Genomic DNA, 19,907 nt, shown 5'->3' on the forward strand with positions numbered 1-19,907 from the left:
GAACTGGATAAGCAACTACATATTTGACATTCCTTACCTTTCCAATAACCTCCCGGACACTGTAGTATTTTTCAGTCGGGTCTCCTGCTTCTGACAGAGGGGCATCGTAATCATAGCTCGTTGGCTGTGGCCAATAGGGAGAGTTTGCTCCTACAGCAACAGAAGAAAATGTATTCAAAAACCAACCCAAAGCACCTCTCCTCCTTACAGCCTGGTCCACTGGCTATAACACTTACAAATCCAAGGACATTATACCAAGTGAAAGGATGACTAAATTGGATTTACGTTCTCTGGAATTTAGAATCACAGAATCCATAGAATCCCTGCAGTGCAGAAGGAGGCCATTCTGCCCATCTGCACTGCTCACACTCTCACCCAGGCCCTGTTCCCGTAAATCCACATATTTACCCTGCAAATCCCCTGACACGAGGGCCCGTTAACCAAGGCCAATTAGCCTAACCTGCACACCTTTGGAAGCACGAGAGGGGATCTTATTAACACATTTAAGATTCTGAAGGGCTTCGACAGGACAGACAACGAGGCCCGAACTCTCCAACCATTCACATTGGCAGGATGAGAAGACCCTGCAAAGACCGCACCCCCGCTACGGGTATTGCGGCGGCGAGGGGTGCATTCAACAGGCAACCCCGTTGGCAAGGGCAGGACCAGAAGACCCCTCCGCCGGCCAATGGCAGCCCGCCTCCCACCGCTGCGAAACACGCTGTAAATCCCGCCCTGAGAGGGTGCTTCCCCCTGGCTGTGGGAGTCTAGAACTAAAGGCCACAGTCTCAGGATCAGGGAACAGTGATTTAGGACTTAGCTGAGGGAAATCCCTTCACCCAGAGGGTTGTGGGTCACTGGAATTCTCCGCCACAGAGAGTGGAGAATGCTTCAATATCGGATGTATTTAAGACTGAGGTAGATTGCTTGGTGTTCCCTTACAGAGTCAAGATATGTAGTGTGCAGGCAGAAAGGCGAGGATAAAGACCAGCTGTGTTCATACTGAATGGCGAAACAGGCAAGACCAGTCCTACTCCAATCTCTTTTGTTCTCATGTAAATCATGCAGGCTACACGCAATGAAGTACTTTTCAGTGTAGTCACTGTTGTAATGTAGGAAAGGTGGCAGTTAATGTGCGCACAGCAAGATCCCACTAGCAGCAACGTGATAACAACCAGATAATCTGTTTTTAGCTATGCCGACTGAGATGTGGAGGTGCCGGTGTTGGACTGGGCTGGCCACAGAAACAAGTCTCACAACACCAGGTTAAAGTCCAACAGGTTTATTTGGAATCACAAGCTTTCGGAGCACAGCTCCTTCATCAGGTGAGGCGATTCTGTATTTTTATCTGCTTGTACATAAACCTGTCGGACTTTAACCTGGTGTTGTGAGACTGCTTACCGATTGAGGGATAAACATTGGTCAGGAGGATTCCCTTGTTCATCTCTGAAATAGTGCCCTGGGATTTTTTATGTGCACCTGAGCAGGAGTTTGGAGCCTTGGTTTTAACATCTCATCCAAAAGACCGAACCCCTTCCTGTGGTACAGTGGAGTGTTAGCATTGAGCTTCCTGACTTAAGTCCTGGAGCGGGACTTGAACCTGCAACCCTGCGGGTTCAAGTGTTACCAGCTGAGCCACAGCCTGCACTGAATGGCCTGCTAACTTAGCAAATGAAGTTGAGAGAGGCAGCTGTGGCTTGGAGGTGAGTGCTGTATCAACGTGCACGTGAAAATAAAGTTGGCAAGGGGGAATGTGTAGATGAGAAATAGGAAGGGGTGGGAGCCGAGGATAAATCCACAAAGGACACTATGTAATGGTGTGGGACCAGGAACAAAAGCCAGGGATTCTCTGGCTATATTTAAATTTCTGCCCTTGGATGCCTTTCCAAATTATTAACGTTAACATTCGTTTGGCAGCCGAGAACTTGAATATTGCTGAAAAAAGAGACATGTCAAAGATTTTCTTATCTTGCATTCATCAGGATATTCCACAGGAGTACCAGTAAAAGGGGAAAACAACAACTTATACCGTATGAGTAGCAAATGCTGATTGGTTGGCAATTAGACCCTGATTGGTAGATGTGTTGTCATGGAGAATGCACTAGTTGATGATGACTGGTAAATAACTGCCAAGCATTGATTGAAATTAAATCTGACAGCTTGACCCTGATTGATCAAGGCATCACCATGGAAAATGCACTAGTTGATGCTGACTGACAAATAACTACCAAGCATTGATTGAAATTTAAATCTGGCTGCTTGACCCGGATTGGTCAATGCATTGCCTTGGGGATTGAATCTGTGATTAGCTGGTCGTTATAGATACGTACACCAGGAGGGTCATTTGATCCAGGGAACGAGTGCGGAGATCTTGGTGCAGAGTGTGAGCTTTTGCAGCCAGAGTAGATTCAAGAGCTGGAAGTGTTAACATAGAAACTAGAAGCAGAAGTAGGCCTTTCGGCCCTTTAAGATGCTCAAAAGTACTTTTACATGTGTATATTTATTTGCCTGTAAATTAACTGTTATAGTTCATTAAGGGCCAACCCTTCCAATTAATACAATCAGTGAATGGCTACCAATTATTTTGTTTAGTTGAAACAGACTCAACTGCCTATGTGTTCTTTTTTCAGCAATAATTGTGCTAATAAAGTTATTGTTCAACACATATTAACACCAGTACTTAATACTGTGGAGGTTATTGTTACAAGCTCAATGTTTAACACTTATGCAGTTAACGATAAATTTTAACAACACTGATAATCTGTTTTCTGTTGGACACTCACCATTCCAGTAACCAAAGTTTGTTCCACCTTCAAACATGTACCTGAAGATGTGAAAACAAGGATTTGATTTCAAAAGAGAGTTGCAACATTCAGCTTTGGAACATTGAGAAATCACATTCTAAAAGTACCACATTATTACTTACATGTTAACATTAGCTCCAAGGGCAAGAATTTCATCCAATGATTTAGCAACAATCTCCTTCTTGACCACAGAGTGTTTCTGACCCCAGTGATCCAACCATCCTGTATAAAACTCCGAGTTTACCTAATAAACCAAAAAGTACCTGATTCATTAACTTAATTTCTGGCAATTAACCCGGAGTAAAACATCCCACTTGTAAATGTTAATCACACCTCCCACATTCCCCTCTTCATAAACATAACGTCATCCTAAATTCTGTTGCCCATGTCTGAACTTGCTTCAGGAAGCATAGTGGAGAACACGCCCCGTGTACATCAATGGGGACAAAGTGGAAATTTTCGAGATCTTCAAGTTTTTAGATGTCCAGATCACCAACAACCTGTCCTTGTCCCCCACATGCCGAACTATAATTAAGAAAGCCCATTAACGCCTCTACTTTCTTAGAAAGTTCAGGAAATTTAGAATGTCAGCTACGACTCCCACCAACTTTTACAGATGCACCATAGAAAGCATTCTTTCTGTTTATATCACAGCTTGGTATGCCCAAGGCTGCAACAAACCACAAAGGTTTGTGAATGTAGCCCAATCCATCACGCAAACCAGCCTCTCATCCATTGACTCTGTCTACACTTCCCGCTGCTTTGGAAAAGTAGCCAACATAATTAAGGACCCCTCGCACCCTGGGCATTCTCTCTTCCACCTTCTTCCATTGGGACAATGACACGAAAGTCTGAGGTCACGTACCAACCAATTCAAGAACAGCTTCTTTCCTGCTGCTATCAGACTTCTGAATGGACCTACCTCGCATTAAGTTGGTCTTTCTCTACACCCTAGCTATGACTGTAATACTCTCCCTTTCCTTCTCCATGAACGTAGGCTTTGTCTATATAGCGCGCAAGAAACAATACTTTTCACTGTCAACTAATATACGTGACAATGATAAATCAAACCCTGTCTTCACTGGTCGACACTGACCCCCCACTAAACAGCGCCTTAATTTTAAAATTCTCATCCTTATTTTCAAATTAGCCCTTGCTGGCGACTCTCCAACCAAAGTAACCAGTACTTCCCCTGTTCACCATCAAAAACCCCCCAGAAAAAAATCCCTAATGGGGACATGCAACCATGTCATGAAGGCCAGAATTCTCCAGTCTTGCACACCCTGCTACCACTGCTGGCGAGAATGGAAAATCTAGTGCTCAGCCAAATCTCCATTCATTGCAGGGGGACTGGAGAATCCCAACAAGGTTGGAAAATTCCAGCCAAAATATATTTCCATTTTTTTTAAAAAGAAAAGTTTTGGTTAAACCCCAAATTTTATAGATGGAATTAAAAACAGCAGAGGAAAACATTTTGATTCTATTTTCCCGTTCCCTTTTTCACGCTTTGCCTGCTCACTTTAAAAGGTACAGTCTTCATCCAACAGAGGCAAAACACTAATATAAGTAACTAATAAATCCACCAAAAGGCCAGCTGTTCTTTTTTATAAGCATCAAGCTGATTTTGCAGTCAAATCTGAAAGTAGGTCTTGTGGTTTTTACTCACCATTGGGCCATGAGGTTCTACATATCTCTGAGATTGAAATAGTTGGGTAACATTCCCACCTGCCAAGAGAACACACCGTACAAAATGAGGCATAGAACGTCTAGTCCTTCCACATGGCTTAATGATTTAATGTTGTAAGTACATACAGGGAGATTCGGTGGCACAGTGGGTTAGTACTGCTGCCTCACACGCCAGGGACATGGGTTCAATCCTGGCCTCTGGTACACTGTCTGTGTGGAGTTTGCACATTCTCCCCGTGTCTATGTTGGTTTTCTCCCACAATCCAAAGATGTGCGGGATAGGTTGGTTGGCCATGCTAAATTGGCCCTAGTGTCAGGAGATTAGCAGGGTAAATACGTGGGGTTACAGGAATAAAGCCTGGATGGGATTGTGGTCAGTCAGATGTGATGGGCCAACCAGCCTCCTTCTGCACTGTGGGGATTCTACAGATTCTGTGACAATCCCCACTGCTTACGGCAGACAAGTGCAGTTTACCCCACTAAATCCAAAGGCCGGTTGAGTATGCTACTTCTTTCTCAGCTGTCAGCCATGGTTCAGTTGAAAGCACTTTCGCCTCTTGAACAAGAAGATTCAAGTCCCACTCCAGGATTTGAGCACAAAAAAACAAGACAATAAGATGCAGTACTGAGGGGATGCTGCACTGTCACAAATGCCATCTTTCAGATGTGACAGTAACCAAAGGCTCCATCAGCTGGATGTAAAAACTCCCACAGCTCTATTTCAAACAACAATGGGGAGTTATCCCCTCTGTTCTTGTCAATATTTGTCCCTTAACCAACATCACAAGAATCATACAATCCCAACACTCCAGAAGGAGACAATTCAGCCCATTGAGTCTGCATGACCACAATTCTACCCAGGCCTTATTCCTATAACCCCACATATTTATCCTGCTAATTTCCTGACAAAAGGGTCAACTTAGCATGGCCAATCAACCTAACTTGCACGTCTCTGGACTGAGGGAGGAAACCCATGCAGACACGGGGAGGCTCTGCACAGACAGTGACCCAAGCCAGGAGTCGAACCCAAGTCCTTGGCACTATGAGGCAGCAGTGCTAACCACTGTGCCACAGTGCATCCCTAAATATAACTACTTCATTTTGATTTACTTATAAAGTTTTGGGCGCCGCATTTGCGGAAGGATATATTGGCCTTGGAGGGAGTACAGAGGAGGTTCACTAGGCTGATACTGGAGATAAGGGGGTTGGACTATGAAGAGAGACTAAATAGACTGGGTCTGTACTCGTTGGAGTTTAGAAGGATGAGGGGGGATCTTCTAGAGACGTATAAGATAATGAAGGGGATGGATAGGGTAGAGGTAGAGAGATTCTTCCCGCTTAGAAAGGATAGCAGGACTAGAGGACACAGCCTCAAGATAAGGGGGGGTGCAGTTTAGATCAGAGTTGAGGAGGAACTTCTTCACTCAAAGGGTGGTGAATCTCTGGAATTCTCTGCCCGTTGAAGCGGTGGAGGCTACCTCGCTAAATATATTTAAGTCACGGGTAGATAGGTTTCTGATAGACAAGGGAATTAAGCGTTATGGGGAGAAAGTGGGAAAGTGGAACTGATCCACTTCAGATCAGCCATGATCTTGTTGAATAGCGGGGCAGGCTCGAAGGGCTAGATGGCCTACTCCTGCTCCTATTTCTTATGTTCTTAATCCAGGAAGGAGCAAAAGAGAGGGGGGGGGGGAGAATGGAGAAATGAAAGACCAGTAACAGCACAAATAGTGATTATAATTTTTTTAAATGTTACTTGTAGAGGCTTAAACATCAAAGGAACAAAATGTCAGTCATGACATCAAGCAGCTTCACTGAAACAAAGGTAAAGGGAGTTGATGGCCTAGTGGTATTATCACTTGACTATTAATCCCGAAACTCAGCTAATGTTCTGGGGAACCGGGTTCAAAACCCACCACGGCATATGGTGGAATTTGAGTTCAATAAACAGTAACTGGAATTAAGAATCTACTGATGACCATGAAACCATTGTGGACTGTCAGGGAAAGAAAAAACCACCTGGCCTTTTAGGGAAGGAAATTTGCTGTTCTTATCTGCTCTGGCCTACATGCAACTCCAGAACTCCAGCAATGTGTTTGACTCTCAACTGCCCTCCAAAGAAACTAGGAATGAGCAATAAATGTTGACCAGCCAGCAACGCCCATGTTCCATGAATGAATAAATAAAAGATCTGCTTTATTCATGGGAGATGCCAACTGAAATATTTCCCTTAATCTATTGACAGTCGGAAGTGTTCAGTTCTTCCAAATAATTACACTTTAACATACCGGGACCAAAGTCCACTGTAGCATAGAGTCCTTGCAGAGCACCACACTTGAGATTCGCCTCCGCTGCTCCATCCGTCGTGAACAAAACAACTTCGTCGCCCAAGTAGTGCCGAAAGAGCTTCAGTAAATGCCGTAGGTAATCGTAATCACAAGCAAAGTAACTCCCATACTCATTCTCCACCTGAAACAACACAAAAGTTCTGACCCACTTCCAATACTACAGTTAGATACGAACCATTGTATAACTACTCAACATCTGAAAGAACAGAAAGATGTGCATTTATATAGCACCTTTTCCGAGTCACCGGAGATCTCACAGTGCTTTATAGCCAATCCAGGGAAGTGCTTTTGAAACGTGGTCACTGCTGCACCGAAGGAAACACGGGAGTCAGTTTACACACAGGAAGCTCCCACAAACAGCAGTGTGATCATGGCCAAATAATGGCCCACAACTTCCCGGTTTTCCAATGTCGCATCTGTGGGAGGTACCTCAATGATTCGCTGGGGAATCCTGGTTTCCATGACAGGGTTTACCTGGTAATTGTCCAGGAGTGCTAACTTCCTTGGGCAATTGCACTGGGCTGGGAACCTTCCGACAGAAGCAAGTTAAATCGTTAAAATTGGCAGAAGCATCCAAAGTTATTTACCCTGTGAGTTACTCTGAAAGAGTTAAAAGGAAAAGGATCACTCCAGAGTACCAATGTAAACGCCCAGGCTGAGCCCCTGCACACACGACTCCCCAGCGGATCCCTCATACCACCCCCACCCTCACCCAACTCTTCCTAATTCCCTTCCTAAACTAATCTGCCGTTTTCCCTATTTCTCCTCCTTAGAGCCTATTTATATCGCGCTTGGCTCGGTATCAAATGCTGTCTGATAATTTGCCTCTGAAGGGCTTTGGATAAGCATTACAGAGGCTATCTAAATGCAAGCTGTTGTTGCACATCAGCCATCCAAGTCACCAGCTAGAACGTTAGATACTGCGGATCAGTTTAATTGATCATTCAAGCTCTGTACCTGCACCGCAATTACTGGTCCATGGTTCTGATAAAGAAATGGTTTGACCTTGGGCAGCAAAACATTCATCCACCTGTCAACAAACTGCAGATAATCTGAAATGAGAGCAAATATATCAGGAAATATATGGAACAGTCTTTATTTACGGGACAGTTACACAACCTGCTGTGGGACTAGGAGAGGAAGTCATCACAACTTGCTGCTTGCTAACCTTTAGTAAAATGCATTGTCCGTTAATTATTCAATTTCAAAATGAGGGCATCACTGGCAAGTCAGTGTTTATTCTCTCTCACTAATTGTCAAAGGAGGTGATCATGGGACTTCTTCCAGAATCGCTGCAGTCGATATGTAAGAGGTAGCCCCAAAATGCTGTTAGGCAGGGACTTATAGGATTTTTGCCACGAAAGGGTGGCATGGTGGCACAGTGATTAGCACTGCTGCCTCACAGCGCCAGGGCCCCAGGTTCGATTCCCAGCTTGGGTCACTGTCTGCGTGGAGTTTGCACCTTCTCCCCGTGTCTGCATGGGTTTCCTCCGGATGCTCCGGCTTCCTCCCACAATCCAAAGATGTGCAGGTTAAGGCCATGCTAAATTGCCCCTTAGTGTCAGGGGGACTAGCTAGGGTAAATGCACGGGGTTACGGGGATAGGGCCTGGGTGGGATTGTGGTCATTGCAGACTCGATGAGCTGAATGGTCTCCTTCTACACTGTAGGGATTCTATGAAAGGCAGGGTGAGATCTGTCTAGGTCAGGGTTGATGTGTGACTTGGAGAGAAGCCTTTAGGTGATGATGTTCCTGCCATCCTTGTACTTCTGGGTGGTGGAAGTCATGGGTTTGGGAAGTGCTGATAGAGGAGTTATTGCAGTCACCGTGTCGATGGTACAGACTGCGGTCAATGTCTCCACCAGGCTGTGTCACATGCAGGCGTTATTCTGAATAAAATACCGAGCTGCACACAACACCTACATTTTAAAGGAATACCGACAGCAGCTATGGTGCACCAGTGATGGTGAACGAGGGTGTTCAAGTTGGGGGTGAATGGGCTCTTGTTCAAGCAGGCTGCTTTGATGTTGAGTTGGAGTATTGTTGCTGCTATACGCAACCAGGCAGGCAGGTGAAGAATATTCCCACCACACTCCTCTGATTCATGCCTTGTCTACACTTCCTGCTGCCTCAGAAAAGCAGCCAGCAAAATCAAGCACCCCCCCATACTCCAGACATTCTCTCTTCCACCTTCTTCCATCGGAAAAAAGATACAAAAGTCTGAGGACATGCACTAACCGACTCAAGAACAGCTTCTTCCCTGCTGCCATCAGGCTTTTGAATGGACCTCTCTTATATTAAGCTGATCTTTCTATACATGCCAGCTATGACTCTAATGCAATATTCTGTATCACTCCTTTCCTCCTCCCCTTGTGAAAGGTATTTTTTGTCTGTATAGCACGCAAGAAATAATATTTTTCACCGTATACCAATACATGTGACAATAATAAATCAAATCAAATACAGATGATTTAAGTTTTAAGTTTAGTTATTAAAGTCACAAGTAGGCTTACATTAACACTGCAAAGAAGTTACTGTGAAAATCCCCCAGTTGCCATGCTCCAGTGCCAGTTTGGGTACACTGAGGGAGAATTTAACATGGACAATGCACCTAACCAGCACAGCTTTGGACTGTGGGAGGAAATCGGAGCACCCGGAGGAAACCCAGACAGATACGGGGAGAACATGCAGGCTCTGCACAGACAGTGACCCCAAGCTAGGAGCCGAACCCAGATCCCTGGCGCTGTGAGGCAGCAGTGCTAACCACTGTGCCACCCTTGGAGATGATACGGGGAGTCAGGGGATGAATTACTCACTGGATTTCAGGTCAAATCTGTGATTTGGTATCTCACCTGGATCGGAAGATCGGAGACGAATGGATTTCTTCTGGAGCAGCCAGGCCGGAAGACCACCCTTAAAAACAAAAGCGAAAACACTCAGAGCTACTCGAACCACTTTTTCTAAAAATGCTTCCAAGCTGAATTTAACCACACTCACCATGTCCCATTCTCCACAAATATAGGGCCCAGCTCGTAAGATGACCAGCAATCCGACATCATTGCATAACTGTAAGAAGGACTCCAAATCTCGATCTCCTCTGAAGTCATATTTACCTGGTATGGTCTCATGGTAATTCCATGGCACGTATCTGTATCATTAAAATAGGATTTATTTTATTATGCAGTTGCCACAGTTTAGTGACGCTGTTAGAATATCAACCATGAGTATGCACTTCCACATTCTTTAAATAGTCTTTGGTCTGTTGCATAACAATTCACAAGCTGGAATGTCTACCAGGTCACTATACTGTCCGAGTTGGAAGCAGCCTTGGAATCTAGGCAACAATTACTGTCTGATCCCAAATAAATCCTCATTCTATAATTGCAGCTTGATTCTTTCCAATGGAGTTAGTAGCACAGAGAACAATTTGATGTCCCGATAAGAAATGCCCATTAAAAAGAAGTGGTCTTGTTGTCTTGGGCAGAGCAGGAGCCACTCCAAGCTGTGATACAACCAGAAAGAATGCTTTCTATGGTGCATCTTTAAACATTGGTGCGAGTCGTAGCTGACATGCCAAATTTCAGATGAAGATTTAGATCAAACCCAGGAGGGGGTGCAATGTCTCATCATGTCAACATGGATCTGGTTTGATTAAACCCACGATGGGATGCAATCTCAGTTTGGATCTTGTTTGTCCCTCAAGTTGGGACCACAATTTGGATTTAATTTGAATTGGGATTTTTTTCTTGGAATAAATGTACCGAGAGGTACCAATAAAAAATAAGGTCAAACGTACTTTACCTTTCTGACTCCTCTATATTAACCAAATCTTTATTTCTCTCCTGTTCTACGCCTCATTTTGACAGTGAATTCACCCACTCCAATAGACCCTCCTTCATAGTCCTTACTTAGTTTGTTTATTTCCTAATTTTAAATTGAATTGGTTAAAAAGATACCCTGTTGATTGCCTGTGTGCATTCAGGGCTAGATACCCTGTCCGCAACTTTAGCAATTTTGTTGTTTTTTTGAGTTGAATTAACAGCAGACAGTCATAGGTGCAAGAGCTCTGTCAAAGTTGGATTCTGGACCTATTATCGTCCATATCTTAGTGCATTAACTCTTCATTACACAGCATCAATGTGCACACAGGCAGGTCCCACAGACAGCAATGAGATAAGTGACCAGTTAGCATGCAATGAAAATCTGGCTTCAGGGATAAAAGTTGGCCAAGATAAGTAGGCTTACATTATCACTGCAATGAGGTTATTGTGAAAATCTCTTAGTTGCCACACTCCGGCACCTACTCAGGTACACTGAGGGAGAATTTAGCCTGGTCAATGCACTTAACCAGCATGTCTTTTATACTGTGGGGGGAAACAGGTGTACCCAGAGGAAACCCACGCAGACACAAGGAGAACATGCAGACTCCACACAGACAGTAACCGAAGCCAGGAATCATTAAACCTAGGTCCCAGACGCTGTGAGGGAGTTACGTGGCTCTTTTAAAACATCTTAAGACATTATATAGTCAGGGCCGTACATCTTACACAACTTTCAGCTTAAAATATCAAAAAATGAAATACTCTAAGTGTAATTCTAAGCTGCCATACTCACGTTTGAATAGCATTCAGTCCTGCCATGTACATTTTCACAAGGCGGTCCTTCCAGTAATACCGAGGTACACGGGAGTAATGTATGCTCCCTGAAATATAGCGGAACGTTTTCCCGTCCTTTCGGAAACAGTCATTGTTGTAGTCAATCTGAAATGTTCTGCTGGGCGAACTCTGCAGCAATAAGAGACTGAATGAAACTCTCCTGAACCTAGTTGGCAAAGATCACGTGGCCAGGCACCTACTGACAAAAAGGAATTAATCAAGAAAGATTTTTACATGAGGGAATTACAATTTGTCCTGCGGGACAGGGTGGGATTGGATGTGATGTGGTTGCCTGGCACTGGTGACACAGCGGCCTGTGTAGCCTGGAGAGAGCACAGAACAGGAACAGGCCATTCGGCCCACCAAGTCTATGCCAACACAGATGCCTCTCTCTGGTCTAATATTTTCTTGCCTCTACCTGGTCCATATCCCTCTATGCCTTTTCCTTTATTTATTCAGGTGTCTCTTGAACATTGTTACAGAATCTGCTTCCTCTGGCAGTGGGTTCCAGGAATTCACCACCCTCTGTGTGGAAAAATTGCCCCTCACATCTCTTTTAAACTTTCCCCCTCACTCTCAACATTTGCCCCTGAGTAATTGACCCTTTGATCCTGGGAAAAAGACTCTGACTAACCACTCTATCCAAGCTTATCATGATCTTGAGAACCACTATCAGGTTTCCCCTCATCCTTCACACTCCAATGAAAACAATCCAGGTTTGTTCAACCTTTCTTCATAGTCCATATCCTCTGAACCATCCTGGTAAATCTCTTCTGCATCCTTTCCAATGCATCAACATCCTTCCAGTAATGTGGTGACCACAATTGTACGCAATATTCCAAAGCAGTCTAACCAAAGCCTTATACAGCTGCAACAAGATTTTCCAATTCATATACACAATGCCCTGACCGATGAAGACCAGTGTGCCATACGCCTTCTTGACCACCTTATCCACCTAGGTTGCTACCTTTAGGGAAACGTGGATCAAGATTTCTAACCCCTCCACCATGTTTAAGCTGAAGATAAAACAGATAACGACTACTGTATTTTTATTTGGGATTTTTTTGTTTGCCTTTCCCGGAAGACTGCACAGCCACTCGTGGATGAAGAGCTTTGGGGGCATGTTGTCTAGTTTTTTTTACTAATTTGTGCGACATAGGCATTGCTAGCTGGCCAGCATTTGTTGCCTATCCCTTGTTGCCAGGGGGCAGATAAGAGTCAACCACATTGTTCTGGAGTCACAAGTCGGCCAGACCAGGTAAGGACAGCAAGTTTCCTTCCCTAAAGGACATTATTTGATTTGAATTAATTTATTATTGTTACATGTATTAATATACAGTGAGAAGTATTGTTTCTTGCGTGCTATACAGGCAAAGCATGCTGTACATAGAGAAGAAGAATGTAGTTTTACTGTCATAGCTAGAAAGCTATGAAAAAAGCCAACTTACTGCGAGGTAGGTCCATTCAAAAGTCTGATAGCAGCAGGGAAGAACTGTTTTTAAGTCAGTTGGTATGTGATCTCAGACTTTTGCACCTTTTCCCCAATGGAAGAAGGCAGAAGAGAGTATGTCCAGGGTGCATGAGGTCCTTAATTATGCTGGTTGCTTTTCCAAGGCAGGGGGAAGTATAGACAGTGTCAATGGATGGGAGGCTGGTTTGAATGATGGACTCGGCTTCATTTGTGACCCTTTGTAGTTTCTTGCAGTCTTGGGCAGAACAGGAGCTATACCAAGCTGTAATACAGCCAGAAAGAATGTTTTCCGTTGTGCATCTGTAGAAGTTGGTGAGAGTTGTAGCGGACATGCCAAATTTCCTTAGTTTCCTGAGAAAGTAGAGGCATTGGCGGGCTTTCTTAACTATAGTGTCCATATGAAGGGAGTAGGACAGGTTGTTGGTGATCTGAGCACCTAAAAACTTGAAGGTCTCGACCATTTCTACTTCGTCCTCATTGAATGTTAGTGAACCAGGTTCGATTGCAACAACTGAATGAGGCAGACTCAATGGACCAGCTAAGAAAATACAATTATGCAAACCTTACTTTAATTTTATTTTGATGATTGTCTATGGTAGTGACGCAAATTTGGATTATTTGTATCATCATCACAATTTGGCACCATGATGATACTTTAATAAACTAATCATCTATCAAGCTATAAGAACAGGAGGGCCATATAGCTCTTTGAGCCTGTTCCCCCATTCAAGGAGATTGTGGTTAATCTGTGATCTACCTTTGTGTACCTGCCTTTGCACCATATACCTTAGTATCTTTGCTTAACCAAGATCTATAAGTTTCAGATGCTAAATTAACAATGAATTTAGCATCAGTTAATATCAATGGAAGAGAATTCCAAACTTTGACACCCCTTTGCATGTTGAAGTTTATCCTAACTTTATTTCAGAAAGATCTGGCTCTAATTTTTGAACTTTTCCCACTTGAAACTGCTCTCCTACCATGCTATCTGTCCCCCTTCATATCTGCCATCATATCACCTCTTCACTTTCAAAATCTCAGGGATTACAATCCTAGTGTGTGTAATGTCTCCAACTAATTTAACCCTTGAAGCACATTTATCGTTCTGGTCAAACCCATGCTGCAATCCCCTCCCAGGGCCAACATAATCCTTCCTGAAGGATTTGTGTTACCCAGAAGAGCTCACAGTACTCCGGATATGGTGTAACCAGGCTTTGTATAGCAGAAGCATTACTTTGACCCCTTGTATTATTTTTCTGTCCCTTTTGTTTTCATAGAATCCCTACAGTGTAGAAGGAGGCCATTAGGCCCATCAAACCTGCACTGACAACAGCCTTATCCCATAACCCCATGTAGTTAACCTAGCTAATCCCCCTGATACTAAGGGACAATTCAGCATGGTCAGTCAACCTAACCCGCTTATCTTTGCACTGTGGGAGGGATCCGGAGCACTTGGAGGAAATCCACACAGACATGGGGAGAACGTACAGACCCCACACAGACAGTGACCCAAGCCGGGTATCGAACGCGGGTCCCTGGCGCTGTGAGGCATCAGTGCGAACCACTGTCACCATGCTGCCAGCTTTTCACATTTAGATGTATTTTGGATATTCTGGCATGCCCAACAACCCTTCTCTTCTTCCAAAATTTTATCCTGGCTTTATTAAACTACAGATAAAGAGGAGGTGGTGACCGAGTGGTATTATAGCTAGACCATTAACCCAGAAACTCAGTTAATGTTCTGAGGAACCGGGTTCAAATCCCACCACGGCAGATGGTGGAATTTGAATTCAATAAAAATATTTGGAATTAAGAATCTACTATTGACCACGTAACCATATCTGATTGTCGGAAAAACCCATCTCGTTCACTAATGTCCTTTAGGGAGGGAAATCTGCCACCCTTACCTGGTCTGGCCTACATGTGACTCCAGAGCCACAGCAACGTGGTTGACTGACTGCCAACTGCCCTCCAAGTACATCTAGGGGTGTGTAATAGGTGCTGGCCTGCCAGCGACGCCCATGCCCCATGAATCAATAAACAAACATGGGTGCCTCCTATTCTTCTTTAAACAGTTTGAATTTCATAGGCAGAAATGGCGCTTCCACAAAGGAATAGCTGTGGATTCAGCCACACATCACCCTTGGAATTTCAGACGTTCTCCTGCTCTCGGGTAAAAGTTCTCAAACCTGGGGCACAATTTAAGGTTCAGTGCCAGGGAAAGGATCTTGTCTAAAATGTAGTTTTTGCACCTCCAATGACCTTTTTGGGCCCAGTGACGCTGCCTTGTCCACTGTTGCCAGCAATTTCCATTTTTGTTTCAGATAGTGAAGTAATGTATGGCTGAATACAGAGAGAGAGAGAGAGAATGAGGAAAACAAAAACAAAATCCCACAGATGCTGGAAGTGGGGAAACAAAACAGAAAATGCCGGAAGCACTCAGTTGTATCTGTGGAGAAACACATTTCAGGGTGTTGACATTCCACCAGAACTTTTACCAGCAAATATTGAAAAGTCACGCTTACCAACTGAACAGAGATGTTCAGCACAGTGTCTCCCCGATGCAGAGCGCCTGCACCATGGCCAATGAGGACAGTTGAATGAAATATGAGAAAATAATTGAAGAGTTGTCAGTACACTTCTTTGTAATAATCTGTTCTGTTCAAGGCCAAGGCCATCCCCACACCTCCACTACTTGCTTTCAAACAACCTCCTCCAAACTCAAACAGACCATTGTAAGCAGCAAACTACCCAGCTTTCAGGAGACCAGTAACCATGACACCACACAACCTCTGCAGGACGTGCCGGATCATCGACACGGATGCCATTATCTCATGCGAGAATGCCATCCATCAGGTACACGGTACATACTCTTGTGACACATAAGAACATAAGAACATAAGAAATAGGAGCAGGAGTAGGCCATCTAGCCCTTCGAGCCTGCCCCGCCATTCAATAAGATCATGGCTGATCTGTTGTGGCTCAGTTCCACTTTCCCGCCCTCTCCCCATAACCCTTAATCCCCTCTCTTATCAAGAACCCATCAACCCACTTCTTAAAAATATTTAGCGAGGCAGCCTCCACCACTTCAACGGGCAGAGAATTCCAGAGATTCACCACCCTTTGAGTGAAGAAGTTCCTCCTCAACTCCGTTCTAAACCGCCTCCCCTTTATCTTGAGGCTGTGCCCCCTAGTCCTACTGTCTTTTTTGAGTGGGAAGAGTCTCTCCACCTCTATCCTATCCATCCCATTCATCATCTTATACATCTCAATGAGATCTCCCCTCATTCTTCTAAACTCTAACGAGTACAAGCCTAGTTTATTCAGCCTCTCCTCATAGCTCAATCCCCTCAACTCCGGTATCAGCCTAGTAAACCTCCTCTGCACTCCCTCCAGGGCCAAAATATCCTTGCGCAGGTGCGGCGCCCAAAACTGCACACAGTACTCCAGCTGCGGCCTCACCAATGCCCTATACAGCTGCAGCAAGACCTCCCTACTTTTATATTCAATCCCCCTCGCTATGAAGGCCAGCATCCCATTCGCCTTCCTGACCACCTGCTGCACGTTATCTACCTGATACTCTGCAGGAAAGCATGTCCTGAGGCATGGTACACTGGGGAGACCAGGCAAACACTACGACAATGGATGATTAGACACCGCTCAACAGGCAGGAGTGTTCCCTTCCTGTCGGAGAACACTTCAGCAGTCACGGGCATTCAGCCTGTGATCTTCAGGTAAGTATTCTCCAAGACGGCCTTTGTGACACACAACAACGCAGAATCGCTGAGCAGAAACTGATAGCCAAGTTCCACACATGAGGACGGCCTCAACTGGGTCTTGGGTTCACGTCACACCTCTTTAACCTGTGCTTAACCCTCGCTCCACTCACATTGTCTGCACCTGTAAAGATCTGATTACCTGTTAAGACTCACATTCCAACCATTATCTTGTAATTGAGTTTGTGTCTATATATCCCCTATTTGTGAACCAAACTCTACACTCACCTGATAAAGGGGCAGTGCTCTGAAAGCTTGTGCTATCAAATAAACCTGTTGGACTTTAACCTGGCGTTGTCAGACTTCTTACTGTGCCCACCCCAGTCCAACCCCAGCATCTCCATATCACAGAGAGAGGGAAGGAAGCTCACAGAGAGGAGAGAGGGAGAGGGAACTGACAGAGAGAGGGGAGCACTTACAGAGAGACGGGAGGACTTAGAGAGAGAGACAGACAGACAGACAGAGAGGGAACTCAGAGAGAGAGGGGGGAACTCACTGAGAGAGGGAACTCATAGGGAGAGAGAGAAAGAGAGGGAACTCACAGACAGGAGGAAACTCAACTCACTGAGAGGGCGGGAACTCACAAAGAGAGAGAGAGAGAGGGGAACATTGTGCATGTTACAGAGAAGGAGGGAGCCATACTGCCAGATACAGACAGGGAATTTAGGAATGGAACAGAAAGACTTACTGGTGAACACAAAGAGAAGCCCAGAGCCAGCGGCAGCCACACACTCGCTCGCATATTTCTTGTAACTGCCTCCATCAGCTGATTGGGAACGTCAAGTCATGAGCACGTCGCCTTCCTGTAGTTACTGGCTAATGTCTGGGTGCTACCAATGACTGACAGCTAGACAGACCAGCAGAGGAGGAGCTGCGATCCGTGTACTGCTGTATATCACTGAGTGTGTGTCACTGTTTCTCTGACAGTATCAACGCCTCTCTCTCTCTTTTTCTCTGTTTATCACTGAGTGTGTATCACTGTCTCTGTCTGTGTATCACTATGTATCACTGTCTCTCTAACATTATCACCGTCTCTCTCTCTGTATCACTGTCTCTCTAACATTATCACTGTCTCTCTCTCCGTATCACTGTCTCTCTAATATTATCACCTCTCTCTCTCTCTCTCTCCGTATCACCGTCTCTCTCACTATGCATCACTGTCTCTCTAACATTATCACTGTCTCTCTCTCTGTGTATCACTGTCTCTCTAACATTATCACTGTCTCTCTCCGTATCACTGTCTCTCTATCATTATCACCGTCTCTCTCACTATGTATCACTGTCTCTCTAACATTATCACCGTCTCCCTCTCTGTGTATCACTGTCTCTCTATCATTATCACCGTCTCTCTCTCCGTGTATCACTGTCTCTCTGCATTATCACTGTCTCTGACTGTGTATCACTGTCTACCCACCTTTCTCGCTCTGTATGTCTTTGTGTCTCTTTGACATCGTTCACTGTATCTCTGACTATGTATCACTGGCTCTCTCTTACTGTGTATCATTGTCTATCGCTGTCTCCCTCTGACTGACCATCACCATCTTTCTGACTGTGTATCATTCTCTCTCTGACTATACATCACTGACTGTGTATCACTGTCTATCGCTCTTTTCTCTGTACCACATTCTCTCCATCTATTGCTGCTGAATGTTGCAGCCTTGTTTCCTCGCTCACACAAGCTCCCAACTCCAGGCTGCATTTTGGTTGGGGACGATAGAAAACCTGTTCCGCAGTACATTACAGCTTGCATTTAACTTTTCATAATAAGAACATAAGAACATAAGAAATAGGAGCAGGAGTAGGCCATCTAGCCCTTCGAGCCTGCCCCGCTATTCAATAAGATCATGGCTGATCTGTTGTGGCTCAGTTCCACATTCCCACCCTCTCCCCATAACCCTTAATCCCCTCGCTTATCAAAAACCCATCAACCCGCGTCTTAAAAATATTTAGCGAGGCAGCCTCCACCACTTCAACGGGCAGAGAATTCCAGAGATTCACCACCCTTTGAGTGAAGAAGTTCCTCCTCAACTCCGTTCTAAACCACCCCCCCTTTATCTTGAGGCTGTGCCCCCAAGTCCTACTGTCCTTTCTGAGCGGGAAGAGTCTCTCCACCTCTATCCTATCCATCCTATTCATCATCTTATATGTCTCAATGAGATCTCCCCATATTCTTCTAAACTCTAATGAGTACAAGCCTAGTTTATTCAGCCTCTCCTCATAGCTCAACCCCCTCAACTCCGGTATCAGCCTAGTAAACCTCCTCTGCACTCCCTCCAAGGCCAAAATATCCTTGCGTAAGTGCGGCGACCAAAACTGCACTGGTTCCTGACACTGTGAGGCAGCAGAGCTAGACTGCCACCAAAGATAGGTGCTGTAGCTGTTGAGAAAATAAGCTGGCAGCTTCTTCACATTCAGGGATGATTCTGAGTAGTAAACTATTTTGGGCCCAGGTACATTTGACAATTAATGGTTAATTCAACTGTCCACTATATCCGTTCAATGTTGAGGAAGCTATGGAAGCATCATCATATAAAACTTCCACAAACCACGAACAGTCTTTCTTCCAAGATGAAGGTGGTTCAAGCAAGATAGTTCATAGCCAGCCTAAAGTACATGTCTGCTCTCGCAACAGCGCCACTGTGAAGCTGTGAACTGTTTGAGCATCTGAAACAAGGTTTGAGAGGAGAACAACTCGGGGTTGAAGAAATTGCAGTGTTTGAAGGCATTGGGAAGGTGTAGGAATGATTTTTTTTTGTTATGTTCTTAATTCTTTCATGGGATGAGGGTATCGCTGGCAAGATTACCCATCCTTATTACCCTTGAACTGAGTGACATTTCAGAGGGCAGTTAAAAATCAACCACATTGCTGTCTGGAGTCACATTTTGATTAAACCTCTTTGTTCTCTTATATGCTTTTCCAATTCCTTTCTAAACCTTCTGTATTCAGCCTGGTTCTCAATTGTATTTTCTACCTGACACCTGTCTTAAGCACACATCTTCTTATTTATTTTCATTTCTATCTCCTTCTTCAATCAGGGAACTCTGGGTTTGTTTGTCCACCTACAGGTCCCACCTGCCCCAGAACCAGTCCCCATAGTTCAAAACTCTGATGTCCTCCCTCCTGTGCCAGTTCTCCAAGGAAAAGATGACAAGATTAAAGAAGTAAT

General features: G+C 44.6%; 1 protein-coding gene across 1 annotated transcript in view; it reads right to left on the reverse strand.

The window, feature by feature from the left end:
- glb1 (galactosidase, beta 1) overlaps positions 1-17,541 on the reverse strand; it is a 74,030-nt gene extending 56,489 nt beyond the window's left edge. The window contains exons 1-10 of the mRNA XM_080202468.1: positions 17,429-17,541; positions 11,453-11,622; positions 9,836-9,986; positions 9,691-9,751; positions 7,796-7,890; positions 6,779-6,959; positions 4,471-4,529; positions 2,927-3,048; positions 2,784-2,824; positions 38-150 (exon numbers count right to left, since the gene is read on the reverse strand). Coding sequence (XP_080058594.1) covers positions 38-150; positions 2,784-2,824; positions 2,927-3,048; positions 4,471-4,529; positions 6,779-6,959; positions 7,796-7,890; positions 9,691-9,751; positions 9,836-9,986; positions 11,453-11,622; positions 17,429-17,503 — 1,068 coding nt within the window. The 5' untranslated portion in view covers positions 17,504-17,541. The remainder of the gene's footprint in view (positions 1-37; positions 151-2,783; positions 2,825-2,926; positions 3,049-4,470; positions 4,530-6,778; positions 6,960-7,795; positions 7,891-9,690; positions 9,752-9,835; positions 9,987-11,452; positions 11,623-17,428) is intronic.
- Positions 17,542-19,907: the final 2,366 nt, after the last annotated feature.

This window comes from Carcharhinus amblyrhynchos, chromosome 2, assembly GCF_965287045.1.
Source record: "Carcharhinus amblyrhynchos chromosome 2, sCarAmb.v2.hapA, whole genome shotgun sequence".
NCBI lineage: Eukaryota > Metazoa > Chordata > Chondrichthyes > Carcharhiniformes > Carcharhinidae > Carcharhinus > Carcharhinus amblyrhynchos.